The sequence below is a fragment of the Mangifera indica genome, chromosome 11 (genome assembly GCF_011075055.1).
Source record: "Mangifera indica cultivar Alphonso chromosome 11, CATAS_Mindica_2.1, whole genome shotgun sequence".
In the NCBI taxonomy this organism is placed as follows: Eukaryota; Viridiplantae; Streptophyta; class Magnoliopsida; order Sapindales; family Anacardiaceae; genus Mangifera; species Mangifera indica.
This window is the reverse complement of record NC_058147.1, coordinates 3,528,072-3,554,947: the sequence shown is the minus strand read 5'-3', so window position 1 is coordinate 3,554,947 and position 26,876 is coordinate 3,528,072. Positions and strand designations below refer to the sequence as shown.

General features: G+C 34.4%; 5 protein-coding genes, 1 long non-coding RNA gene and 1 other non-coding gene across 12 annotated transcripts; 5 read left to right on the top strand and 2 right to left on the bottom strand.

Moving 5' to 3' along the window:
- The first annotated feature begins 104 nt into the window (after positions 1-104).
- On the top strand, positions 105-2,687 carry LOC123229398 (exocyst complex component EXO70I-like). Its single transcript, XM_044655178.1, has 2 exons — positions 105-1,080; positions 1,221-2,687. The coding sequence occupies exons 1-2, from the start codon at positions 304-306 to the stop codon at positions 2,559-2,561; spliced, it is 2,118 nt and encodes a 705-aa protein (XP_044511113.1). The 5' UTR covers positions 105-303; the 3' UTR covers positions 2,562-2,687.
- Positions 2,688-3,621: 934 nt separating this feature from the next.
- Positions 3,622-5,967, top strand: LOC123228656 (F-box protein At3g12350). Of its 2 annotated transcripts, none has more exons than XM_044654114.1 (2): positions 3,622-4,721; positions 5,316-5,447. In XM_044654114.1, the coding sequence occupies exons 1-2, from the start codon at positions 3,849-3,851 to the stop codon at positions 5,364-5,366; spliced, it is 924 nt and encodes a 307-aa protein (XP_044510049.1). In that variant the 5' UTR covers positions 3,622-3,848; the 3' UTR covers positions 5,367-5,447. The 2 variants fall into 2 exon arrangements, with proteins under 2 accessions (XP_044510049.1, XP_044510048.1); XM_044654113.1 differs by having other exon boundaries at positions 3,635-4,721; positions 5,393-5,967.
- A 966-nt stretch (positions 5,968-6,933) lies between these two features.
- LOC123228612 (LIM domain-containing protein WLIM1-like) lies at positions 6,934-8,755 on the bottom strand. 2 transcript variants are annotated; one of them, XM_044654042.1, is made up of 5 exons: positions 8,401-8,750; positions 7,867-7,963; positions 7,728-7,771; positions 7,557-7,646; positions 6,934-7,438 (listed from the first exon to the last, which is right to left on the bottom strand). In XM_044654042.1, the coding sequence occupies exons 1-5, from the start codon at positions 8,539-8,541 to the stop codon at positions 7,223-7,225; spliced, it is 588 nt and encodes a 195-aa protein (XP_044509977.1). In that variant the 5' UTR covers positions 8,542-8,750; the 3' UTR covers positions 6,934-7,222. The 2 variants fall into 2 exon arrangements, with proteins under 2 accessions (XP_044509977.1, XP_044509976.1); XM_044654041.1 differs by having other exon boundaries at positions 7,557-7,771; positions 8,401-8,755.
- A 775-nt stretch (positions 8,756-9,530) lies between these two features.
- Positions 9,531-9,602, top strand: TRNAP-UGG. Its single transcript has one exon. It is a non-coding gene; the product is annotated as a tRNA-Pro (tRNA).
- Positions 9,603-12,730: 3,128 nt separating this feature from the next.
- Positions 12,731-13,405, top strand: LOC123229633. Its single transcript, XM_044655552.1, has one exon. It carries the CDS (start codon positions 12,731-12,733, stop codon positions 13,403-13,405), a length of 675 nt encoding a protein of 224 aa, XP_044511487.1.
- Positions 13,406-16,229: 2,824 nt separating this feature from the next.
- Positions 16,230-17,600, top strand: LOC123229539. Of its 2 annotated transcripts, none has more exons than XR_006504908.1 (4): positions 16,230-16,371; positions 16,724-16,866; positions 16,991-17,043; positions 17,427-17,600. It is a non-coding gene; the product is annotated as an uncharacterized LOC123229539 (long non-coding RNA). The 2 variants fall into 2 exon arrangements; XR_006504909.1 differs by having other exon boundaries at positions 16,237-16,371; positions 16,679-16,866.
- Positions 17,601-18,005: 405 nt separating this feature from the next.
- On the bottom strand, positions 18,006-21,739 carry LOC123229537 (protein NPGR1). Of its 3 annotated transcripts, none has more exons than XM_044655417.1 (6): positions 21,721-21,739; positions 20,979-21,250; positions 20,620-20,887; positions 19,149-20,380; positions 18,678-18,825; positions 18,006-18,605 (listed from the first exon to the last, which is right to left on the bottom strand). In XM_044655417.1, exons 2-6 carry the CDS (start codon positions 21,171-21,173, stop codon positions 18,295-18,297), a joined length of 2,154 nt encoding a protein of 717 aa, XP_044511352.1. In that variant the 5' UTR covers positions 21,174-21,250; positions 21,721-21,739; the 3' UTR covers positions 18,006-18,294. The 3 variants fall into 3 exon arrangements, with proteins under 3 accessions (XP_044511352.1, XP_044511353.1, XP_044511351.1); XM_044655418.1 differs by lacking the exon at positions 21,721-21,739 and adding an exon at positions 21,596-21,612; XM_044655416.1 differs by lacking the exon at positions 21,721-21,739 and adding an exon at positions 21,454-21,539.
- Between the last annotated feature and the right edge of the window lie 5,137 nt (positions 21,740-26,876).

The following is a 26,876-nucleotide window of genomic DNA, read 5'->3' as shown; positions in this document are numbered from 1 at the left end:
CCAGCTGTTCCAAGAAAATCGACTGTTTATTCTTAGAATTCCTTGGATGCATTTATTCTTTTAGGATAGGCTAATGCCATTTGTTACTAAAATTCTATCGAGATGATCGAGACTCCATATTGACCTCCCTGTCGTTTTTGTCCTAAGTAGAGATCATCGTTCTTGTCATTGACGAGATACCCTTCAGTTTTCATCCATGGCTCCATTATTTCAGTCATTTTGTAATGCTGTCAACTGATTAAACATCTCCAGGGACCAGGATTTTTTCTTCAGCAGGTGAGACAAGATTAAGACCCACCACCCATGGCACTTGGCGAAGAGGATTCAATGCTCGCGAGGCTCGAATTAGCCTGCACAGACTTGAAAAAACTCCTACTAACCTCGTCCAAGCTCGAAGACGACCTAGCAAACATGCAGAAGAAGTTTGATTCTACAGAAGAGATACTTACGACAGCTGCAAGGAGAGTAGCACCTTTGCATTCTTTGGCTATGACCACAAAGGCCCTCGAAACTAGAATCAACAGAGCCGTATCTCCGGCAATTGAACTCCTTGATGGTTTCAAACTTGCGGAATCTCTCCAACGCAAGCTTCTTAAAGTCTCCTCCAAACTATCCTCTGAGGAGAATCCCAAAAAAAGGCTTAGAAAATTGATAAAATATGTTGATTGTATTGATCGGCTTGACGTGACCACAAACAGTATAAGCCAAGATGGTGAGCCGGTGATTCAAAAACTTCAAGAGGTAGTGGAGTTCTTGAGCAGGACAAAAGCCACTGATCAATATAGGACACAGAGGTTGAGGGAGACTCTGGTGACTCTCAAGGCCTTGTATGAAACTGAGGTTGATGCCATGAGGTTCGACGGGTTGCTTGATGACGCTTTGTTGAATCTGCAGGATGAATTTGATGGTATGCTACAGAAATTAAAGCATCAAAGCATAGGGGAGGCATATGAAGATCAAGAAGCAGAGATGGTGAGTTCAGATCTGGCTACAGACATGGAGGTCCAAGTTCTTAAGCGAATCTCAGAAACCTTGGCTTCCAGTGATTGTTTGGACATATGTATCGATATTTTTGTCAAGGTAAGTTTGCAAATTTGATTGCTCTATGCCAAAATTTCTATTCAAGTTTACACAAACAAACAATTAGTTTTGATTGAATAATATTTTATTTTTAATTCATAATTAATTGGTGGATGACTGTCGTAAATATGTTTTAACAGGCGAGACACAAAAGAGCAGCGAAAGCATTAATGCGTTTAAACCCTGCTTATTTGCGGACACACACTCCTGAAGAAATTGATGAAATAGAGTGGGCGAGCTTGGAGACAGCAGTAACTCTTTGGATTCAACATTTTGAATTTGCAGTGAAAAATATTTTTGTATCAGAAAAGAAACTTTGCATCCAAGTATTTGGAGGAATCTTGGACGGTGTTATTTGGTCAGAATGCTTCGTCAAGATTGCTGACAAATTTATGGCAGTCTTCTTTCGATTTGGAGAAGGGTTTGCAAGGAGTAGAAAAGAGCCACAGAAGTTGTTCAAGCTCTTGGACATGTTCAACTCCTTGGAAAAACTTAAGACCCAGTTCTCAGAGATTTTTGAAGGGGAAGCAGGAAGTGGGATTTGTACTAGATTTAGAAAACTAGAAAAGCTACTCGTCCATTCTTCATGCAAAGTGTTTTGGGAATTTGGCCTCAAAATTGAAGGAAATGCAGATGGTTCTCCTCCAACACAAGATGGCTCAGTTCCAAAAGTTGTAAAATATGCCATTAATTATCTCAAGAACCTTGCAACCGAGACTTACAGCTTACCAATGGCCAAAGTCCTTCAAACAGAACAAATATGGAAAGCTGGGATTTTGCCTAACCCTGAAACAGACGAGAATTTACTCAAGGATGCAATTTTTAATGTAATGGAAGCTCTCCAAAGAAACGTCGAATCAAAACGGTCAAATTACAAGGACAAAGTTCTGCCCCATGTATTTGCCATGAACACTTACTGGTACATTTACATGAAAAGTAGAAACACAGAACTGGGAAAACTATTGGGAGAGCAATACATGAAAAAGAAATACAAGAGTGTGGCTGAGGAATCAGCTTACCTGTATCAAAGGCAAGCTTGGGGACCCCTTGTTAGGCTGTTGGAGGAAGAAGATTTGAAAAGGCAGAGCAACGAGACCAGCCATGTTGGAGTTCTGATAAGAGAAAAAATGGAAGCTTTTTTGAAGAGTTTTGACGAGATTTCACAAAAGCACATTGAATCTTATAATATTCCTGATGGTGATTTGAGAGAGCAAATCAGAGAAGCGACTCTGAAATTTGTTGTTCCTGTTTATACCGACTTCTGGAATTTGTATTCATCCATGTTACAAAACAAATCGTATTTAACTCCTGAGTCGGTCAGGGGACTATTGGATCAAATATTTAACGGCAGTGATAGGGTGGGTGCTGGAAGGTCGAAGCGTCGTGATTCAAGGAATCGGATCGCTGATAAAGCCTCGGCATCTGTTGAGGGTGACATGAGGAAATTTCGACGAACCAGATCATCTACCATTGAGAAATGAATGAAAGTTTCATCTTGTGATCGCGTGTGTAGTTGGGGCGAGGAAGACCTCTTGTATATCTTTTCAATGGTTTTCGTTTCTGTAGAAACTAGAAATGTAATTTAATATTTTCCCCTTCTTGTTGAACCTCTTTTAGTAACGAATCATTCAAAACCGTATACGTATTGCTCAAGCAAAGAGAAGAGGCGCCGTGGGGGAGAGGGTTAAATATTGGCATGTGATAGTTTCAAAGCCTCATAACATACTAAAAACTGACGCATTGAAGTTGTCCGCCGGATGTAAGAATATCCGTAGATAAGGCAACGGGGCAGGTATAGTGAGCCTCTTAATCACGTCTGTCTTTCAAGGAGAAACTTTGTCATATCTCTACCATATTTTCATTTGAGTATGATAGAAAATCTATGTCCCTCCTGCGGGAGAAAATTTTCTTTTCTTTCGCTCCCATCATGGAGAGAATTTTTTATAATTTTCCTTCTTTTATCATAGTTAGAAAAAAATATTAAAAATAATTTAATATATAAAAATTTAGGGGATGTATATTAAAAAAAATAAGTCAAATATATATTTATTTTTATCTTTTTTTTTTAATTTTTATCTTCATATTTATTAAAAAATCTGTTCCCCATTTAAAAAGGATAAATTGAAAATAAGATTTTATGAACTAAATTATTATCTTTTTGTATCATGATAATTGAATTGTATATTAAAAATTTAATTTTTTATCATATATTATATTATATCATATGATATGATTTTAAAAATATATATATAAATAAAATAATAAAAAATTTAATTAACAAATTATTATTTTAAAAAATAACATAAATACATTTACAAATTTAAAATTTCTCATTACATATTTATTATATCATCATTTTCTTTAAAAAATATATCAACATAAAATATATATTATATTATATAATATATTAATTTAATATATTTTATTATACATATAATTTTTGTAATTATATTATTTTATATTAGATCATAAAACACATATAATATTTGATGGTATATCCACATGGCACATGATAAAAATATGCTCTGATTTACGCACTCTGCAGCGCCTTTTCAATCTTACACTCTCGAGATACTGGGGCATCCAAAATCAAAATTACAGTTTTACCCCGATAGCTTTTACCTTTCATCTTTTCTACAGTAATTTAACGGAATCATTCCCTCTTCTCCGAGAATCTGCCAAATCCCAGGAGGACGCAACTCTTTAATCTCTCTTTTCCACCAAAATTTTTCAGAAACACACAACTCTACCGACAGAAATTCGTAAGGATGGCCGAAATGAATTCATTTTCATTCTCTGATTTCCCCGAAGACATTCAACTAATTGTTTTATCGTTTCTTACCCCAAGAGAAATCGCAAACTTCGCTTGCACATCGAAAAGGTTTGTTTCGCTGTGTAAAAGCGATGGCAAGCTCTGGTATACCATTTGCGATAGGAGATGGGGCTCTAAAACTCAAATCAAGAAATGGGGGGATGGCAAGATCTCCTACAAGCTTCTCTACAAAACTCTCAGTGAATGGGAGAATCTCATCGGTTTCTGGCGCAGAAGTGGTCAACCTATGATCAATTTTTCATCCCCGCCGTTAATTTTCTTCGAGTGGGGCCCATCGTATCTCGCTGGCTCTAGGGTGTCGCCCTCGCAAAATGGTACGTACAATGTCTCAAAGTCTCCGTTTTTACGGATGAGTTTGAGTTCCGATGGTGAAATCGTAAACTTTCTCCAGCTTAATGGAGAAATTAAATTACGGGATGATTTTGTAAAATGTTGTCAGTTGGGGTATATTGAGGATTTGGTTTCAGTTAACGTTAATTTTGTGGGGAGTTCTCATATTCTGGTTGAGGAAAATTATGCTAATTATTATCGAGAACTTGGGAAGCCCGTGTTTGGGAGGAGTCCTAGCCTGATGGATTTGAATTCTAGAGGAGACAATAGTGAGGGCAGCAGTTCTGGGGAATTGTCGGTAACGGAAATGTATATGCAATTCGCCAATAGGATATCTCCATTTGGGGATAGAGCGTGGAGGAGACAGAGGAGGAAGGAGAAGGAGAGACTGGGGAAGAGACGGTGGGAGCCCGAGCATTTTGTAAAGATTGTGGATTGCTCACCCACGCCATCTCGGCCTTTGCAGGGATTATGGAAGGTGTTGTGAAAACCTTTCCTATTATTTTGTACATTTCTTTGTTAATCAAATTCTTTTGTCCTTGATATCTGTTTATGGCTATTAGTTCTTAATGATGTTGTAGATATATGTAAAATACTGTTGACTTGACTTGAAAATCATTAATGGTACTAAATTGTGTATTTTTAATATTGTTGTCTTTTTGAAAAGTTTATTTACAATTTTATCTACTGGTACCCACTTTAGTCCAGGTTATGTGTCAAGAGTTTGAGGAAGATGGCCGTAATGAATCATTTTTATTTTTGTATGTGCTTATATTTGCCAATTTATCTCAGAAGCAATGCTTGTTTCTCTGCTGAATTATGGATAATTCAAGGTATTGTGGACAACATCTTGCCTCAAATTAGCTTCTGGAAAATGTTTGTGAAGGAGATTAATTGGTGCTTCTGCAAGCTCTGTATTTCAGTTTACAATTTTATGCTGTGGAAAGTGGTACCCACTTGGCCCAATCTGGGTTAAAAGCATGTTTGATTTGCCGATTTGAAGTTCTACATTGACTCTTGTCAGCATGACTGCCCATTTTACTTTCTTTATTGTTACTTATTTTTTTCGTAGTTTGTTGGAAGATGGATGGCATGCAGGGATTTGTCGTTTCTGCTTGTTTGATGTCTATCTCCGGCTTCGTATTGCAGGGAATATGTGATGACATTAACTTGGATTTTTATCTTGTGGCCTATGATATTGGGGGTATCATCTGCCGAAGGGTTGGTGATTTGTCCTCCTGCTCCGCTGCCCCTGTGTTCTGGACATCAAACGCTACATTAATTGAGTCTCCATTTTCAGTGGAGGAAGAATATATTTATGATAGTCGCATACACCATCATTCACCTGCAGAGGCAAATCACACACATTGCCAAAGTCCCTCATCCATGGTCTCTCACATCATGCACATAAACTCGAGTTATGATCTAGTCATTCGAGATTCAGCAGGGTCTTTTGCAAATCCTCGACAAGGGGAGGGAAGGATCTGGCAGTACCATAATGGGACATTTGGATTTGGGTTTCTCTGGGACAACTTTATCATAGACCTCAAACATATGGTTCTTGATGGTTGTCTTCTTGATGCAGTGGAGGTTTGATGTGGCCATATACATGTTTAGGTTCTTTTGTATACAAAATGGATTTGTTTCTGGATGTTATTTGTTGACTGTACTGTATACCATACTTTGTTGCAGAAATAAATGATGTAATGTTTATGATAAACAAACACCTTGTTTGTTTATTTACTATTCGGTTTTTAGTATCCCTTTTGCATGCACATGGTCCCATTCTCTCAAACAAGCATTAGGAACAAGATTAGTACAGTATAATTCGTTGGTAAGCCATCCTTGGTGGAACCAGTTTGAGGGACTTAGATATCCAGTTCAATTCAAGTTTACAGTATCTTTGCATTGTCTGTCTGTCTGTCTCTCTCTCTCTCTCTCTCTCTCTCTCTCTTTTTTGTTTCCTCTCCTGATGAAAGTGAATCATAAAAATTTTCAAATTTTGTAGTTGAGGGAGAATGCCTATATAATCTGCGGTTGGTTTTGATGACTGCTTCCATGTTATGGATTCTCCGACTGAAGCGTACATAATAGACTTTTTTTAACTGCAGGCTTACAGGGTATTTTTTCAGTCATAGCCCTCTTTGTGTGTTGCCTGTTGGTGTCATCTGTGAATTATTCTGTAGGTTCTAAGCCTGTTATTCAATGATGCAAGTTTATTTCAGCAAATTTGATGGCGTGATCTGGGGTATGCAAATCATTCTTGTAATTGAGGAGTTTGCAGTTGGGAGTTGAGACTAACCTAATGACTCTGAGATACAGTTGTTTTTTATTTTTTTAACAAGGAACTCTTGAGTCGGCCCTATAACCCCTCCACGCAGGTAGAAAATTTGATGCATTCAGGAAGTTTCGAATTCATACTCTTTTTATTGCTTGAATGTTTCACCTTTGTAAAGAAAGTTTCTCATTATAAAACCACTGAGACGGCATAGTTGGGTTATCATAAAGAAAGTTCCTCCTAGTGAAAGATTTGCTTATATGTAAGTTGCTGACAAGTTAATATGCAGATTTGCAATAATTTAATTGCTTGTGCTCCCCTGGTGTCATTAATGAAGGAGTTAACAGCCACTAGAGTGTTGCATTACCAATTCTCAATTGTCCTTCAAAGCCAGTAATCTCATAAAAATGGATTAAAACTAACAGGATGCAATACGAATTCACAAATCACATCAAGACGTCTCACAACAGTATACATTGTAAATCAAAAGGTTCTTGGTGTCTCAACTCAGCATCCACAAGTACACCGAAGTATTTAACATGCCAAACAAAACCACACAGGAATTCAACTTAAATACCAAAAATTTCACGTCTTAGCATATAGCCTTTTGGACTGCAGGGAAAATGATTATGATCACTGGCAGCATGGAGGGCAGAAGAAAATGGGATGACAAAGAGAAAGGACTGAAACATTGCAGCAGATTATGATTTTGCAGCAGCTTCTTTTCCATTCATGGAATCCTTTTCATGCTCACCCTCAAGCTGGCTTAGATTACCTTTTTCCTTGATGAGCTGAATGTGATGGTGTTTGCAATACAGCCGGCCTTCATGAGCAATGTAGTTGGACGGGCTAATTACACAACCTCCATGGGTGCATTTGAAACAACTCTTGTGATAAGGAGTTCCATTGACAGTAACCTTTGAGCAGAGGAAAACTATGATTAGAGTTGATAGTTTATATGGGAATCTAATAAATGTTAAAACTTATAGCCCAGAATATGTGCTTATGCTTGTTTTCTTTGAGTAAAATTTTTACCTTCTCAGTTGGATAAACAGTATTCTTACAGCCGAAACATTTCTCCCTGGTTCCAGCAAACATACTTGAGACTTTAGCTGCATTGGGTTTCTGTACAAAGCATCTCATAATCATTTGTGTTGGAAATACTTGTATGATTAATAAAAAGCATATATAATCCAAGTGAATTACCTCGCCATCAACAGGTTTCTCTTGTCTAACAATCTTTGGTGTCCCTGGAAAGAGAGTTGAAAGGAAACAAGGTAACTATCAGTCATCAAGTAATGTAATAAGATGTTTTGGGTTCTATTGAAATTGCAATATTTGATACCTTCAAAGCTCTTCTCGAGACTGCCTGTTCTCTTGAAAAGTTGATCAAAGTGTGGCCTGCAATAAAGGACACCCTCAAAGGAATTGTAGTTGCCAAGCTGCAAATATATCCATCTGTCAGTTGCCGCTACTTTAGAAGTGTAAAATTTATGGTTCATTGAGTTCGTCTGTGGATTATGATTTGATCTTATTGGGCAGATCTAAAGCTTCATAGACATAGTGCCATACTCCAGGTTCATATTCCAGGATTTTATAGTGATTAAGATGAACTAATAGTGATCACAAAAAGCACAGTTTAAGTTTGAATTTGAATGTGAAAGCTACAACGAAAAGAATTTTCAACAATTTTATACACAATTTGCCAGTCTACTGTTGGTGAATGAATCTAAACCTGAAAATACCACATTTTGTAGCTAGAAATACGCTAGTACAATGAACAAAAGACAAACACTGAAGAAGCTATAGATCATATGCCAGAAGAGGATGTAAGTGAAACTCCATTTCCAAAGAGAAGAAAAGCTCTCTGTACACAAACCTTGAGGGTTCCTTTGCAGTGATGGCATCTGAAGCAAGCTTTGTGGTAGACACGATTGTCGGCAGTTAATTTGTCAACCAAATACACAGTCTTGTCACAAGCCATGCATTTTTGGGTTGTTCCTGCAAATGATGATGCCATGTCTTTCAATTCCAACCTCACCAATACAGCCTACACAATCTCCCTTCTATGAGTTGTTCTTTCTTCAGGATCTAATAGTAAGAAGAAAACAGGAGGAGGTGAAAAGAGAATGAGGGTAAAGCAATGTGGACTGTAGAGGATTGCTGAAACCAAAAGCTGAGTTAAAGATAATTAAAGTTGGGCAATCATTTTGTCCAACTTTGAAGCACCTAACCGCCTTTGTCTCCCGGATATTTGTTTGACATAAATGGACAAAATAAATAACAGTATATTTGAATATTGGCTAGTATAGTTGATAGATAATATAACAGAACAAGATTGTATAGCTGGCTCCTATCTCCACTACCATACAAATCAACATATGAAATATCTTCACTGTCTACAATGGACCACAACATTAGTTGTGTTGCATGGTAAGGGGGACCTTGAAGACTAGTGCCTTTTACTAATTTTATTTTCACTTCTCCTGGATTGTTATTTCAGGTGAATTTCTGATCTCATTATGTTTTAATTTATTCCCTGCATATCAATAATTTGATTAATGATGTTTAATACCAATAATACATATATGGTTATATCATGTATCATTCTACTATGCATGGCAGATGTAAAAAAAGGATTGAATACCAGCCTTTGTTTTCATGTTCAGCTTCTTAGAGTAGAAGAAAGGTCTAAGTCTGGAAAGCTAGAGGAGCCCAAACTGGATGTAAAAGTGAGAGTGATATGTGGGATGCCAGATGAGATGTAGAAGTAGATGAATGATGATTATGATGATGTTCTTCGTGTTGCTTTAACAATTATTCCCATCATCCCATGTGAATATTCCAGTTAAGCATACACTCTGCAATTATACACCTAATCTTCAATCATGTGCCGAACTTATATGGACCACTCACCTAAACCATCACCTTTTCCTCTGTTTCTCCACTTACCACCTTGAATCTTTTGGAAATTTACAAAACAATCTGTGTGGTTGGAGAAACTCAAGTGGGCATTTGGTCTAGTGGTATGATTCTCGCTTTGGGTGCGAGAGGTCCCGAGTTCGATTCTCGGAATGCCCCATGCTGGGATTTTGTAAAGATTTTGGTAATTTGCAGATCACTATCTTCTCTTTGATTTTCCTGACCAAGTTGAACTATTTTGCATTCATTCCAGTGCCGAAAGTGTTATAATGATACTCATAAAAAAGTTGAACCTCATGGTATGTTTAATTCTTACCTTTCCTGGAACTTTGAAAGTTTGAGCTGAATTAAGATTTTGCTCTTTTGATATTGTAATTATTCAAATCTTGAGTCTGTTCCTCATTTCTTGCAGTTGACTGCAGTGCATCTTGTTGACGCCCATCTTTGCAGTGACCCTCGGAAGTATGTTAGTGCATTGCTTTAGTTGTTATGTGCCATGCTACATATGGAACTCCCACAAATCAATGTGTTGTCTAAGATTATCTGACTAAGAACTATGGAAAACTTGGTCTGATAATGACTCTTAACCTTCCCCATTTTGTCTCTAGCATAATTTATCAAAATGAAAATAACCAGCGCCCTGTGCTTTTTTCTTGCCAATTATTGCTTATGGACTTATTGCAGCTGTTAATCTTGATTGCTAGACAGATGTGCAAGATTTATCGTATTCACAATACCGTCTTGATCAAGACCCTCATCCTGCTAAGTACAGGTTTGATTTATAATGGATTAATGACACAAATCATTTTAATTGGATTGTTTAAATATCTATCATAGGTAAAATTCTCATAATTCCTCCTGCAGAAAGCTCACAATGGAGTTGTGTGGTTAGCAAAGGAACCCACAGCTGCTGCAGTGCAGGATAAGTAGTACTTTAAGGATGATGACAAGTTTGATTCGAAGGAGTGATGAACTCAATATTGCTGAAGAAGGGCATTTTCTTATAATCATTTAGCCTTTCTGTGATTTTGTGTGAATTCACCTTCCCAAGAGGCTTCCAAGTTGTGATGTTACTTGTTGCAGGAGCTGTAAAGTTAGGCTTCTGATTGTAACTTACTCATCCTAGGAGCTGTAAAGTTTTATTTGTTACACAAAGCAGCTTAAACAATATCATTAAAGTTAGCAAAACCAGTAAAGCACTAAATTTTTTGAAAAGAAAGTCTAGATTTGAGCCTCTGGATCAAGATGAATTTCAAAATGTTTAACAATAATGTTAAAAAATCTTTTGTTTTTTGGTGGATTGAGTTGGGATAGAATTCTGTCGTATCCCACGAAAGTTAGATAAACATAAACGTCTTCTAGAGAGTCATGGAAAATTTGCGCAGGGATAAAAGTCAAGGAAAGGAAACTTTGAGGAGCATTTTCAAGAGCTGTATGATTCATTAATTAATACAATGCAAGGTTCACGTTTTCTTGAGTATTATTTACCCCGTGATTCATTGAAAGTGACATCCAAATTTACCACCATTCTTTACTTAAAATTCATTTGTACGGATGAATGCTATACATAGACTTGTCTTAATGTCGGAAATACCCTTCACTATTTTAGCAACTTGAAACTTATCTGAGTAAACAACATTTTCCCGTTTAATGTTTGGTTTAAAGATATTTTTTAATCTAAAATTAAGATCGGTTAAAAAAAATTACTATATAAAATTAAAAAATAAGTATTTTTTTTGTATAATTTAAATATTTAAAAATTTTATCTTTTAATTTTTTATTAATTTAAAGTGATAAAATAATTTTAAAAAATAAAATAATAATTTTACCTTTTCATCAATTATTTTATTAAATAAGTTTAATTTTAAATGAAAAATATTATTTATATTAATGAAGGGTAGAAAAATGTCTTAAGCTCAAACTATAGGTGGAAGTAATTCACTTAATTACTTGTTATTTCACTTTTATAGACCATTCTAGCTCCATTAATTTTTTCAATTGCAGTGGAGATCAAGATACCCCTTCCATTATATTTACTTGTTCAGTTTTTATTATATGTATTTATTTTATATATATATATATATATATATATATATATATATAATTATATAATTAAGTATTGTTTTATTTTTAATTTAAAATCATCTAATTATATAATAATATTTATAAGTGTGTATATATTTTTGTATAAAAAATAAGTATATATAGTTTTATTATTTTCAAAAACTCAAATATTTATCATTTTGTTAAAATTCACTGTTAAAGTTTAAAGTAAATATCATTTATCTAAATATATTAAAAAAATTAAAATTTTATTATATTTTTCTCTTAGATTTAAAAATATAATAATTTCTCTTACTAAAAGTTTGAAAAGTAAATATTTCTCTCTAATGTTTTTTTCCAATCACCATTTCTGACATCCATCACCGTCTTCGACCATGTTCTCTCTCTCTCTCAATTTCTCTCTTTTTTCTGAACTTTTTTCTTCTATCATTAACCTATCTAAAGGAAAGTGATCGCTTTTTAAATTTTACATAAGAGAAAATATTAGATTTTTAAACTTAAAAGAAAATTTGATAAAATTTTTAAATATTTTAATTAAATAATATTTTTATCTCTAAATCTAACACAAAATTTTAATAAAATTATGAAAATTTGGATTTTAAAAAATTGACCCATAAGTGGCTGAGATGTTGCCAATCCATGGGCGGGAACAAGTCTTTTGGCCTGCCACAGACTCCCTCCCAAGTTTTGCTTTCAGACATGAAACCGAAGGAACTCCAACGATGTTGATAGTTAATGATGATTAGTTAGCAATTACTCATGTTAAGATTCTATTGATTATTGACATTTATGCATAAAATAAAAGTAATTACGGAATGTAAACTCAATTTGTGAATGGATTTAATTATCCCACGTATTACTGTAATTATATATTGCATTTCACCTTGACTTCTAGCCTTTCAGGTCAACCCAACCAATTTGGTTTGGCCTGAACGCGTCATCTAGACGGAATTTTTTGAAACCGTAACTCCTTTCACCTCTAAAATTTGACCGGCAGCTCCTTCTTCTCCAAGAAAGTCAAACGAACCGAAACATAAATGCGTCGAAGCTTCGATAAATTTTATGAATTTATTTTATTTTATTTTCATTTTTGACAAGTTCGCGTGGATTTGGTCTTATCGGCAGACTTTCTTTTAGTTTTTTCTATATATTATGAGTACTTCTTCGTCTGCGATTAAGCCAGTCCATTTCTTCCATAACCAGCAAACTAAAATCGTTTTCAGATGGAGACTTCGTCGCCGAGGAAAGCAAAAAAAATTAATGGCTTTTTCAGCGGAAGCCGTAACAAGGATAACCCATATTCGAAGCGTGGGTTAGACAAGTTCTCTGCACTTCTAACTGATCTTGAAGCGAAAAAGCAACAGATTTATTCACAAAGGGGCTCAGAAGATATATCTTTAGTTCGTTTCGTCTATAAAGATACAAATGACTGTGTTCCAATCGTGATAAAGGTAAAGAAAGAGAAAACCAAGAGTGTTGATGATATCAAAGAGACGCCTGTACAGCATGAAGCAGAAACCTTAGATAAGTTTGTAGTAGATCAACCAAAAGATGAAGGCAAGCTATCAAGATCTGTGTCAGATGATAAGATTATTACTAAGAAGAAGAAGAATATTTCATGGAATGATATAAAGTTGAAAGATTGGAGGCGACCCTCTTATTACTTGCCGGCAGCTATCATCTTGATTTTGTTGTTTTTAGTATTTTTTGGGCGATCATTTACAATTCTCTGCACCTCCATTGGATGGTACATAGTGCCTGCATTACAGGGAGAGAACTCGACAAATGAAATAAGCCAAGAAAGGAAGAAGAAGATCAAGACAATTTGTAATCAATCTCACTCTGGAACTGTGAAAGATCAATCACGAGGGCTACGTGGTAATCGAAAAAGCTGGTGAAGATGATAATCTGATCCTCTGTTTTTGTTGATTGATGTAAAGTTATACATATTTTGGGTTAGGCTAAAAATTCAGTTTAACGTTTGGCATGTGGATAAATGTAAATTATGATAAGTAAAACAAGAGCAGATCCATTAGGAACAACTCTCTCCTGGTTCGCAAGAAGAAGATCAGAACTTTTACTTCATGTTCTCAATCAGTCAGAATTCAGAAATTCCCATCTTCAAACACGCGTTTTCGTGATAATGAGGGATTGCTCGAGTGAACCATCACGGAATGTACAATTAGTTGACCCGAATTTCCGGGTCAGATCCATTAGGAACTTAAACATTTAATGACAAGACTTACAGCAGTATATTGATTGCCTTTATTAGTTTATTTGGCTTATGCTTCTAACTTTCTCCTATGGCAACCCGCTGATCCGTCCGATTACGTTAAATAGATAAATTTAAAATATAATAATCAAACTCATATTTATTATATCAAATAAATTAAAATTTTATAAATATAACAAAATTAAAAACCTAAATTTTCTTTTTAAAAATTTTAGTATTTTATTAATTTTGATAACCCTTTGATATTGATTTTTAACTCTATTATTTATGTCATTTGCTTACCTAATGTGACTAAAAAATTGAATATTCAAGTTATTAAAAGAGATAGACATATTGAATCTTAATAGCTCAAAGCCTCTTATATATTAGTTTGAATTTAATTTGAATTGATTCAAACTCAATTTATAACTTTGATCTATTTTAAACTTGATCAAAGCACAAGTTATGAGTTAGGCTTCCTTATAAATCAAATTAAACTCGAGTTACATGTAACTCCACTTGTTTTTATTGTCAAGTCCAAACCACATATTTTAATAAAATAAAAATGACATCTTTGTGAATTTTTAATAAATCCAAAACATCGTAGACTCAAAGTGACACATTCCCAGGGTTTTTCGAATCTTCTTTATTTAAATCTCATTTTTCAAAATTTTGTCACAAAATCTTAAACCAATTATCTCAATCTCTTGCTAGATCCAAAACCATTATCTTTAGATTTGATGAAGAATTTACACCATCAATATCCAATAAAAGCCTTCCTTATGAAAACCTGAAAATTTAAAACCTTGTCCAAACTTTCGTTAGATTTTTTTATCACTATAATCTTTTGTTAGGTTTTAGGATATTTGAGTTATGACAAAATTAGGGTTTTAATGAAATCGATTTTCCTTAGTTACTTTCACCATTTTTGGAGTCTTCACATTATATTTGATAAAACTAAGGTATTGACCAAGGAAGATTGATTTAGACATAAGTTTTAAAGAATATGCTTCAGAAATTCAGGTATTTGTTAGTCAGGAGACCATTGAATGGATTCTGTTTAATTTATTCTTAGTAGTCAATTTTTTTTTTTTTGGTTTATTACTTTTAAGTTCTATATACCATGCATAATTTATGTCATCCTCTATGTTATAATATTTGATTAAATATTGGGCCAAAAGATTTATCCTCACCTAAGATTTAGTGCATTTTCAAATTTTTCATCTACAAAGTTTTAAAAAGTTCAAATATTTATCCATTTATTAAATTTTATAGTTAATATCATGAATAAAAATGTAAATTTATTGATTTTATTTAAAAAAAATTATTCACTTTTCCCATTTTAATTTTAAAAACTAAGTATTTCCCTGATTTAATTTTAAAATATTATTTTTTTATTTTTAGGTTTCTATATTTTAGGGTTAGCAGCTTTTCCCCTCAAAATTAAAAACATTTTACTTATATTTTAAAAAAATATATTATTTTTATTCAACAACCATTTTTGTCTGACGATTCATTGCAATACATTATCAAACCCATCACCAACAATCTCTCTTCCCTTCTAATGGTTGTTTGGACACAAAAACCACCTATCATCAGCCCAAATGGCACCTCACTATTTAGAGTTTAATTTTGGCCAAATGACTATTTTCCACCCAAGGTATACTGTAATCTCAAATTTCTACCCTTTAACTATAGAAACACCAAATACCTACCTATGACTAATTAAAAATAACTGTGGTAAGGGTAAAATGGTCATTTTCTCTATAATATTAAAAAATAAACTAAAATATAATCTATTTTTGCTCCCCTAAACTTAAAAAACTAAAATTTTCCCCCAGTTTAGTTTTAAAAAATGACAGTTTCACCTTAGGGTTTCGTTTTGAAATCTCCGATGACATCTCTGGCTCCATTGCCGACGACATCTCTCTCCCGAAGCATCCTCTCTTTTCAGTGATCTCTTTCCTCTCATTTGGACGCTCGATCGATGTTGGAGAATCCTTGGGAGACGAAGAACTTCATCGGGGTTCGTCTCCCAAGGTTTCTCCGACGCCAATTGGACATCCAAATGGGAGAAAAAAGATCGCCGGAAAAAGATGATGCTTTAAGAGGGAGATGTCGTCAGTAATGTCATCGAAGATTTCAGAACGAAACCCTAGGGTGAAACTACCATTTTTTAAAACTTAGGCTAAGGAAAAATTTTAGTTTTTAAGTTTAGGGGGGCAAAAAGAGATAAAATTTTCAGGTATTAGGGTTCTGTTAAATTTAACCGATCATAGGTAAGTGTTTGGTGCTTCCATAATTAAAAGGTAGAAGCTTAAAATTGCAGCATACCTTGGGTGGGAACTAGTCGTTTGGCCTTTAATTTTTATAGCTCCTCAGTATTCAATTCTGAATAAGTCATGGGCCTACACTTTAATCCGAATCAAAATCTATGCATACGTTATTGATTAAAAAAAAGTGAAAAAACCAAAAAATAAATTTGGAGGGGGGGGGGGGGGGGGGGGGGGGGGGGGGGGGGGGGGGGGGGGTTGGGGGGGGGGGCCGCTGCTTTGCTTGCTTCGACGGAGGCAACAACTAGCAGAGAAAAGAACAAGAGAGATTGGCCTCTGCAGAGGCCAGAGCCAAAGCTGCCGAAGCCGCCTGGAAACGGTAACGATTACTTATTATTATTATTTTTTTTGCTGTTCAATTCTTCGAATCACCTTCATGATCCCGGGTTTGACTTATTGAATTGCATGTTAACTTGTTGACAATACTAGTACCCCGTATAAATTTATTGTTAAATAAGGGCTTCTTCAAATGTAACCTCTTTGCAGTTTGTGCATATAATATTCTCATAATCTTCTGTCATAGTTTACTTCAATTTAAAACTGTACAGATTTAGGTAGAATTTAATTTGCGATTTTACAATTGAGTTTGGATTTATAAATTTCATTTCGTTTTGCATTCATCACAGGAATAGATTTGTAAATTTTTTTTTTGCTGTGCTTCTGTGTTGAAGAGGATTCTGCTATTGCTACGAAACGCCATTATTGCAGGCAAGAACAGTTTGAAAAGTCAGCTGCTGGAAAAGCTGCACGTGCACAGATGCAAGGAATGGCAAAACAATCTTCAAATTCTGACACCGGCGATTCAGTTCTTAAGGTTGTCCTTTCCTTCCTTGTCAAAGTTAGAAGCTCTTTTAAGTCTCTAAGATGTTCTTAGACCATTTCTCTTGTTTAACTATATGATGCAAGTTGACAATTTGTTGTTTGTGCTGTTGGTGCAGTGGCAAATGAGTTGAGGTTGTGCCTGTTGCCTGCTTAACTACAACTGTTTATTGTAAGTAAATTTTTTGCATACAAATATTGAATATAGTTGATTTCTTTACCTTCCACTCAAATATTTTAGAATTTAAATGTACATTCTTTTATGATATAATTCTGGGGCATTAATATCTAATGATAGAGGTGAAAAAATATACTGCAGCTGAATTTCTTCGCAAACAAATATATATTCCCTAAGGTTTGCTTCTATTAAGATGTTTACTTATGTCTGAGATTTCTTATTGCGAGAGAAACCTGATGAAGCCAGCAGAATATGAGATTAAATGTGGATGCATACAAGTCTCTGAAAACAAGTTCACTTATTAACACTTGCATTCAGAGTGTTCTTTGATTGAAGAAATTTGTTTCCCTCACTTTTTAGTTGGTGTTTTCTGCCAGGTAAATATTATGATTCGTTCAACCGATATCTCTACTTTGCCATAAGCAAATGTTCAGTAACACAACATCCATTTTACCGTCAGTTAAAAGTTTTCTGTAATTGCTTTCTTTTTTAATTTATTAACTATGGATTCGGAAAATAAAGTTGAAAAGATTTAAATTATTTATCTTTTACTGTTTTAGTCCCTTTTTTTTTTTTTAAGTAGTTTTTACCTCTGTGCAGCCTCTCTATGATCTCTGTGCTGAAAATTTTACCAGCAAATGTTTGACAGACCAACTGATGGACGAACTCTGTTTATTTATTTATGTCACATTGAAAAATTTATGGTTGAGTAAATGATAAAAGAAATTCATGCAAAATACTGGTCTATAATCAGATTATTAGACTTAGCAATTAGACATTGTAAACCATTGATGACAAAATCTTCTGTTAAGTGGCAGTTTAGATGAATTGGTTTAGATAGACTATGCTAGTTAACAAGTCATTTCTGCTTCTTTCTTTGATGCCTCCTTTGATTTTGATTTCTTTCTGCTTTAAATTTCACAATTTTCACATCTGCAAAGTGCAAATACCATATCTTAAAGAAATATACGTTTCATTAATTCACCTGGGCGGTGAAACAATATTACAAGATTTCCACCGGAGATCGAAGCATAAAAAGGTTCTGTGATTCACCGTAAAGCGTATGACCTGTATATTATTAACATTCTGATATTGACAAAGAATAACTCAAAGATACTGAACAATGACAGTTGCTCACTGAGCAACAGTGAGTCAACGAGCCGTAGCCATATGCTATTGGACTCCTTTCTGTGATGCAGCCAATTCAATTGCCGTTGTCTGCTTGAGATTAATGCAAAATTACTATCACACGAAGCTTTGAACAGGAGTTGACTGCTTTAGCTCATATGCAGCTTGAAAATAGTCTGCCGCTTGCTGTAAAGAGCCTTCCATTTTCGAAATCAGTCCAAGGTTCATCCAAGCATCATGATTTGTAGGATCTAACCTTAAGGCGTTCATTAAAAAGCTTCTGGCAATTGGGAGAGATTGGCCACCAAGTTTCATCAGTATTTCAGCCGTTGAAACAATACTGGGTACATAATCTGGTTCTATAGACAGTGAAATTGTGAAGGAAACAAGAGCTTCTTTGTGCAGTGATTGAGCTTCGAGCAGCATGCCTAGAACATGTCATGGGAATTAAATTTCTGAACTTTCATGCCAAACATCAACGTTACAGTTAAGATTATTACCTGTTCTATGCCAACCGCTGGGAGAATAAAATTCAATCGACTTGGCTTTTTCTTGACAAAGTTCAGCGTCAGCCCATGATTCAAGTTTCAAATAAATCGCAGACAAATCCTGCCAAGCTGCAATTTCCAAATTTTTTCCTGTTAATACCTGCAAAAGATAGTAGAAGATATTAATTAATAGGGGAAAATTAAGTCACTTCTCCATTATGGTGGTTGAACACCTGAATTAATATTTGCTGCATATTTATGAACATTCAACAATTAATATCACAATCAGTGCACAAAACACTGGGTATCAAGGTGCAGCCGTATTTGCTTTGCAGACAAAGAGAAGAGGAGCAGCTTCAGAGAGGGATGGCAGTTAATGGCTATATAGTAGCATGCTTAAACCAAGAAGTGAAAGTGAAATCTCCATGATGATTTATGATATATGAGATGTGAATCCATATGCTGTAACCTCAGAGAACACACCTCAGAACCAAAGTACTTTGCTTCATCTAAATTCTTGGAATGAAGCTCTCTTTGTGCTTGAATCATTGCAAGCAACATTCTGTAGGTTTCTATTGCTTGCTTGGGATGCTCCTGAGCAATTTGAAGGACAGCTTTTAATCTAAGAAGTTCTAACTGATCCATTTTCCCAGCCTCATCAAAAGCGAAATCGACGATGGTTTCAGCATCCTTTAGTCGCTGTTTTGCAGATAATATAAGTGCTAATAGCTTCCAGCCTTTCACTGTATTTCCAACTACTGCATCAGAGAACATAAGTGCATTGTCAAAAGCCATATCTAAATTCCTTTGCACTGCATGTTCCAGCCCAAGATAATACATCGTTTCTGGGTCCTCCTTCCCATTCAGAAAAGCACTATTTAGACTGTTCAAAGACTCCTTCTGAAAGAAAACTCTTTCTGAATCTGATGTACACTTTCTTGCTGCATTTCCATAACAAATGCCAAGAAAATTTTGAGCTTGACAAATAAAACGCTCATTTTCATGACTAGTACAATCAATTACTAGACGAGCAAACTTTATCCCTTTGTGAGCATGCTTTGGATCCTGGGAACACAATTTTGCCCCCAACAAAAAAGCGGGGATATGAGGTTTATGCTTTGCTTCAGAATGACCAAAAATCTTCTTTAGCAGGTTCAGAGCTGTTTCATCCTGGCCTGCGGCACTATAACAAAGAGCCAGAAAGTACCATCTCTCGGCTCGATTGTAGACACCTGGAAAAGCCTGCTCCAAATACTCTGCTAACAACTCACACTGTCCAGTAACTGAGAGTGCGTAAGTCAGATGATCCATAATTTCTGCATCCCATTTTATTTCCTTATATGCCACTTTTTCCATGAGTATCAACAGCAATAAGATTGCTTCCTGAATGTTGTTTTTAGGGACCGTTGGACCCCATTCCTGGACTTCAGTGGGAAGGATTGCATCAACACCTCCATAGAGTAACGTAGCAGCTAAGTCTTTCTGCACAATTGCTAACTTCTGGGGATCTAACTTCCAGGGCTTGAGCAAAGCCTGGCGATATGCAATGATAGCTTCTTCAAGAAAGCCTGCCTTTATCCACAGATGTGGGAGCAACTCCATTGTTTTGTGCAAAATCTCCTGCAACTTGCAGTCAACACCAATGCCCTCAGGCATTCCCTTAGGTAGGGCTGATTCAGCTACGTCCAGAATTATTTTGCACTCCTTTGCAGCCTCTGAGTAAAGAAAAATAAAAAAGTATCAGAGGTATTTGTACTTCTGACTTGCAAAAACAACTACTACATACCCCTACTCCTGTGCAGTCCCATTATAGGGGCCACCAAGAAGACCTCACAAGATGGTTATGCAGTATCAAAATTCTGTCATACTAGATCATCCATAACAACATCTTACTTAGATAATTTAGTATAGGCAATGGGCAATTAAGCTGTCACAGGAGGGTGAAAGATAATACCTTTACAATGCCCAAGCTCTTCCAGTGATTTTGCTTTGAGTAAGATAGCTTCCAGAAGTAAGCTCACAGAATGCATTGACATTACCCCAAGAGGCACAACATCACCTTTATCACCCTTGGAACGTGGCTTTCGGGGCCGAGTCCTCTCAACAATAGCTTTGGTCATTTTTGGGATTAAATTTATAATGTCAATACCCTGGAATACCTGGAGTGCAGCATCAAAATTCCCTTTCTGGTACTCAAGTCTCCCCAACAGGGCCCGTGCTTCCTGGAAACGCATTCAAACAAGAACTTAGAAACTGTTAAAAACCGAATAGCTATGAATTAATGAGTCGATCTTGATTAGGGACAAAACCCACTTCATAGTTAAGGGAAAGAGCTTCTTTGAGAGTTGATTCAGCTTCATCCACTTGAATATCCTCAAGTTTAGAGTCCCAATCTCCCGTAGCCCTTGAAGAGAAGCCATTCGCCGAGAAATCTCTCGTAGCCAAAGACTCGGGTGACTGTGGTGCGTCTTCGAATTTGAACTGCTCACCGGAACATGCACACAACATCTTCTCCAAAACAAAATTTGAATGTCCCTATGTAAATGATAACTTCACTCTTCACTTGACCTGTTGCATCTGGGTACCTGAAAATGAGAACGAAAACATGTCTTTTTTTATAAGGAAACTCATTTCGCTAACTATATATTCAAAAATATGAACATATTGAATCTCTACTGTAGACAGATTCGATATAATCAATGAAATTAGAAAAAAATTCATATAAGACTCCAAAAAAGTTTCCCAATAGAATTCCCAAAAAAAAATGTTAAAAAGGTTAGAATACAACAATGGAGATCTGCATAGCAATTAGCAACGGCATAGAATAAACAACAGTAGCAACAAAGCGTAGTTAATAACCTGACCCCAAAATCATCGCATTACAACAAACAAAAAAAGTCATTAACAGCAAGCACAGCGAAGAAACTTACGGGACCAAAAACGAGAGTATAGAAAGCGACTAGCAACAAGAAGACAAGTATAATTACAATAAAAGAAACAAATGGTGAAGAGGTGAAAATAGCTAGACATGAAAAGAAGGCAGCTTCGGGGTTACCAAAAGAAATAACGTGATTCGCAGCAATGGTCGAAGCCATGAAAGCTACTTCTCTATAAATGTATTCTGATAAAGATTCAATTCAAATACATGTGATTAAGCCAACAATGAAATGAAAACAACGCAAATAGAATCATTAAAGCTTTTATTCATCAGACATAAACGTAGAGATCTAAACACAGCATAGGTGTTCGTTATTTTTTTTATCAGTTTTTGGATTTTGTAACTTTGAAAAGTGCGGGTGAGGAGGTATATCGGTGGCCTGAATATGCTCGGAGTTGCCTTAGTTTCGAAAGTCGATTCAGCTCAATTTAACTCGATTCAAATTTATTTGATTCAAACTCAAGCTAAAAAATTTGGCTTGTTTTTTAATTTAAATCAAACTCGAGCTTAAGGGTGTTCAGCTCAATTCGACTTAAATCTAACTCGAATCAATAATTCAAATTCGTAACTAAATTTGGCTAAAATTCAGTAGTTCGAATTTGTGACTAGAATTAAAATTTTTGAAGATTATTTGGATAAAACGTCTTTCTGTCAATACACTACAAATTCAAATTACATAATCAAACCATTAATTCAAATTGAATCGAACTATGAATTTAAATAATTGATTCAAATAATAAAATCGAGTTAAACTCGAATTAAGCTGAACTGAGCCATTTTTTATCCAAATTAGGTTTAATAAACTCAAATTAAACTATTTAGTATTTGAGCTGACCTTGAATAAACGGGTGTTGGGCGGGATGTTGCTATTTCATGAGGAGAAAAAGGTGGTTGCAGTTGCAATAGTCAACAAACCCATTAGGTCATTTCATATTAGAATCTGTCTTAAAATTCTGAACTATGAGCTACAGCTATTGTGTAATTACCAAGGTGCCCTGGTGTTTCCAAATTGTTGCGTTTTACACTTCTCACAAGATTTTGCCATTTCCATTCCCCCCACAAATACAATATACAAAGAAATGAGTTAGCACTCTACAGCAACACTTCTTTTTTTTTTTTTTTTTGTAAAATTTTAAAATTAATTTAAATATTTTTTCAAAAAATTACAGATAAACTATGTTCCAGAAACTGCGGAAATTCATCTTGAATTGGGATGCCATCTGAAAGTACACAAAAATGTAAAAATCGTACATTCGGAATTTAGATGGAAGTTGCCTTGGAGAAAGGACAAATAATAGATTTCCCATCCATGTTTTAAAGATTTTCTTGCGTATTCATTCATTATCATAGTTGAGGGGTATTATTGTAATCGTAAAGCCTAGACGTTGGCACTGGCAGTCGTTGGATGGTCTTGAAAACAAGTATGCTATTTGATAAGGCAAAGGACTATTATGTCCCTTCCCAAGTTTTAGCGTGTTTTCAAAATTATGCATGGGAAATTTGAAAAATTAAAAATTTTATTTATAAATTAATTTATATTCAAAGAAATAAGAGTAAAGTCTTTATTTCATTAATAATATTAAAAAAATATAAAATTTTTTATATTTTTTTTTACAGTTCTAAAAGCTAACAATTTCACCATTATCTAAAGTTCTTTAACTTTCAAAAATAATATTTTCCCTCCCCCAAAACCTAAGATTTATTTTCCAAAGGTTCTCCGATCACCAGAGAAAATGTTTTAACCTATCATCTCATGGGTCACCCTTCATCTCTCTAGAGCTTCCAGATGATGCAACAAAAGACAAGTCTTTGTCGACTCTGTTAATTCTTCTGGAATCGATGTGTTGAGAGTGAAAATCTGATGGTTGAAAATGGTAGATTGAAGTGTTGTCGTCGATGACCGAAAGATGGTGGTCAAAGAACTCTTGGAAAATAATCCCTAAGTTTTTTTTTTTTGGGGGGGGGGGGGGAGGGGAGAAATGCTATTTTTAAAAGTTAAAAAATTTTAGACAGATGTGAAATTGTTAATTTTTAATATTGTAGAAAAAAATATAATGAATTTTATATATTTTTTAATATTATTAATGAAATAACGATTTTATTCTTACCTCTTTTAATATAAATTAACATATGAATAGAATTTTTAGTTTTTCAAACCCTGTGAACATAACTTTGAGAATACACTACAACAATTTTGGGGAGGGGGTGGGAATAGTCCTTTGGCCATTTGATAATTATAAACATAAAATTGTTTGCATCATGCCTTACATAAAATTATAGGTAGGAACACCAAACAGTCAATCACTGTTATATTTATATCAGTTTAAATGCGATGAATGATAACTTATGGGATAGTGATAGAGATTAGAGATCTCTCTTAATAAAGTGAAAAATAAAAAAGTGCCTCATGGTACAGTGAGCATCATTACCAGTAAACTTTTGACTAAATTTATCCAGGTGCAGTGCACAGTACCCCAGGAAAATCCAGGGAGAAGCAAGCGACAATTCAGACGTGACTGGCGGATTGAATTTGCTCATGATCAGCTTAAGCATGTTGATGATGCTTGGATTCAACAGTTGAAATGACAAAATCAAGTACGGGCATGGCTGAAAACTTCTGAATTTTTCACAAGGAAAGCGGAGTGGAAACCGGAAAAGCAGAAGAAAAGAAGAAACAAAAGAGAAACAGAGCACGTGATAAGCATTGCCACATGTAGCAGAAGAATCAGTAATGGTGTTTATTATATCTTTTGTTGCCGTTTTTGTTTATTAGGTCAGGTTATCATGCTCACCCACCACTCATATTATCATTTAATTAATTAAATATTAAATGCTTAAAACACTTTTCCATTTATTTAAGGCCAAAAGGACTTATTTTCTTTTTAAGTTTACACTTTTCTTGATTTTTCATCCATTAATTTTAAAAAATTTAAATATTTATTTTTAAATTATAAAAATTAATAATTTTTTATAATTTTAATTTTTTAAAAAATAATATTTTTTCTCTACAGTTATTTCGATGGCTTTTTTCTCTTAATATGATAATTTTTTTTTCTTTTTATCTCTTTGTCCGATTGATTATCTAAACTTGACAAAAACTTTGTTATCGCTCTAGCCCGTCCACAAAATATGACACCCAATGTTGTCACAAGATTAAAAAGCAAAACAAACACTGTCATGGTGAAAAAAAAATAATAATAATAAATAAAGTGCCCCAATGTCTTCTTCTTCTTAAATTTTCTTTCACCTCATGGTTGCTAAGTGAGTGACCACTTGACTATCTAATTCTTAAAAAAAATAAAGAGAGAGATATGTATTTAGCAAGGAAAAGTAATTTTGGCCCATGATGGGGAAAATACACTAACACTCATTAATATTTGACTAGACACAACCTAACCCCCAACGGACCATCATAATTAAAGGTCTGTGGAAATTGCAGCAACTCTTCTGTCATTATCTCCACGTCTCTGTCGATTACAAAATAATTTTTGAATTACTAAAATGGAAAAAACTATGAGCAACGAACCATTCTGTATATGTAGTTGGGTCAACATCATAATAATTATAATGTATCGAATTCTAAATTTCTATTGCAATCTTGGACAATAGACATGCATATCTGGTTGGACTTGTTCTAGTTTTGGAAATGCTCAAGTAAAATGGGCTAGATGGTCCACTTTATACTACAAACGGCCCAATTACAAAGACATAGTTTCTCAGGATAAAGGCTCTATCATTCTCTTTTTTTTGGGGGGGGGGGGGGGGGGGGGGGCAACTTCTTGTTGGAACTGAAGATGTCCAAGTTTTTTGAGTATCCTTTGAGGTCTTTTTTTTTTTTTTAATTTAATAAAAAGAACACATTTGAATTAGATTATTTCTTTCGAACAAAACCGGTTATATTGACTAAGTCTGATTTTGATATTTCATTTAAATTATTTTTAAAAATCATTTTTTAAAGATAAAATTAATCATATTAAATAAATTTAATTTTAATATATTAAAAAAGAGAACTTCAATCCATACCTTCTTATAAATATAACCTTTCATATTATCAAATCAAATTAATCTTCATAAATATTACAAATTTACAATTGTAGAGATGATTAGCTGGAAAGGTCAATGATGATTACCGTACGTAACTTTTATTCAGAACTCGTTACTAATTAATTAAATAATAATAGAAAATAAAACAATCAATAATTAACCCTGTTTCTCGACAAAATCAATGAAGATGCCACAAATATAGGGCAAAAAATTATCAGGATCTTACCAAAAAAGCATTCCACATATCTGAACTTTGGATGGATACCTTGAGTTGTTATATATATATATATATAATTATATATATTCTGAATAATTTATTTAAGCAAGTGAATTAAAAGGAAAAATACCTAATAAATTATAAGAAACATGTAAGTAATGGTCATAGAGCATAAGTGACATCACCGTAATAACATTTTAATTTTTTTCAAGTTTTTGTTTGGTGGCGGTAGACATGTGAAGGCTTAGGTCAATCTGTGGGTATCTGTCAAAATTGTGAGTAATATAACATCAATCGAACTGTAAAAACATACGAATAACTCTCTTAAGAGTTCACAAGGGTGTAATCCAAAAAATCGTAAGTCATGTCATGGGTTTTGTTATTTTTACATGGCCAAAGGACTATTTCCCACCCAAGTTATGTTGCATTCTCAAATTTTTCTCTATTAACTTTGATAACATCAAATACCCACCCATAAACAGTTAAAATTAATATAACTCTAACCCCTTAAAATTTTATCTATTTTTTCCTCCCTAAACTTTAAAAACTAAAGTTTTTCCTCAATCCAAGTTTTTAAAAACTGCATTTTCCCCCCTAGGGTTTCCAAACCTTCAATCCAATTTTTTCGATGATGATCTGACGATCTCCAAACACCTACTCTCGACGCCTAGGGAGGAAAATATTATTTTTTGTCAAAAACTTGGGTTTAAGAAAAATTATTAATTGTTAGGATTTGAGGATAAAAAATAAATTAAATTTAAGTTTATTTTTAATATTATAAATAAAATGATGATTTTACTTTTAAATTCGTCAATTTGATTTTTTTTTTTAACAGTCTCTACCTAAATTGGTTTTTTAAAGTTAACATGAGAATTTGCAACTTGGGTGGGACATAGTCGTTCGGCCTTTTTACATATTGACATGACTTCTAAAGCTTATTCATTGATGGGCCTAAGCAAAACACAACTGAATTGGGTGACCTTAAACAAGCTGGCCATGGAGTGACGCATGA

Coding starts and splice junctions, on each gene's coding strand:
- LOC123229398 (XM_044655178.1), top strand. CDS start 304: ATGGCACTTGGCGAAGAGGATTCAATGCTCGCGAGGCTCGAATTAGCC. Junction 1,081..1,220: donor GTATCGATATTTTTGTCAAG/GTAAGTTTGCAA, acceptor ATGTTTTAACAG/GCGAGACACAAAAGAGCAGC.
- LOC123229537 (XM_044655417.1), bottom strand. CDS start 21,173: ATGTTGTGTGCATGTTCCGGTGAGCAGTTCAAATTCGAAGACGCACCA. Junction 20,888..20,978: donor CTCTTTCCCTTAACTATGAA/GTGGGTTTTGTC, acceptor ATGCGTTTCCAG/GAAGCACGGGCCCTGTTGGG. Junction 18,606..18,677: donor CAGCGGTTGGCATAGAACAG/GTAATAATCTTA, acceptor GACATGTTCTAG/GCATGCTGCTCGAAGCTCAA.
- LOC123228656 (XM_044654113.1), top strand. CDS start 3,849: ATGGCCGAAATGAATTCATTTTCATTCTCTGATTTCCCCGAAGACATT. Junction 4,722..5,392: donor CTTTGCAGGGATTATGGAAG/GTGTTGTGAAAA, acceptor TTCGTATTGCAG/GGAATATGTGATGACATTAA.
- LOC123229633 (XM_044655552.1), top strand. CDS start 12,731: ATGGAGACTTCGTCGCCGAGGAAAGCAAAAAAAATTAATGGCTTTTTC.
- LOC123228612 (XM_044654041.1), bottom strand. CDS start 8,541: ATGGCATCATCATTTGCAGGAACAACCCAAAAATGCATGGCTTGTGAC. Junction 7,772..7,866: donor TCTCGAGAAGAGCTTTGAAG/GTATCAAATATT, acceptor CTCTCTTTCCAG/GGACACCAAAGATTGTTAGA. Junction 7,439..7,556: donor CTGTTTATCCAACTGAGAAG/GTAAAAATTTTA, acceptor CTCTGCTCAAAG/GTTACTGTCAATGGAACTCC.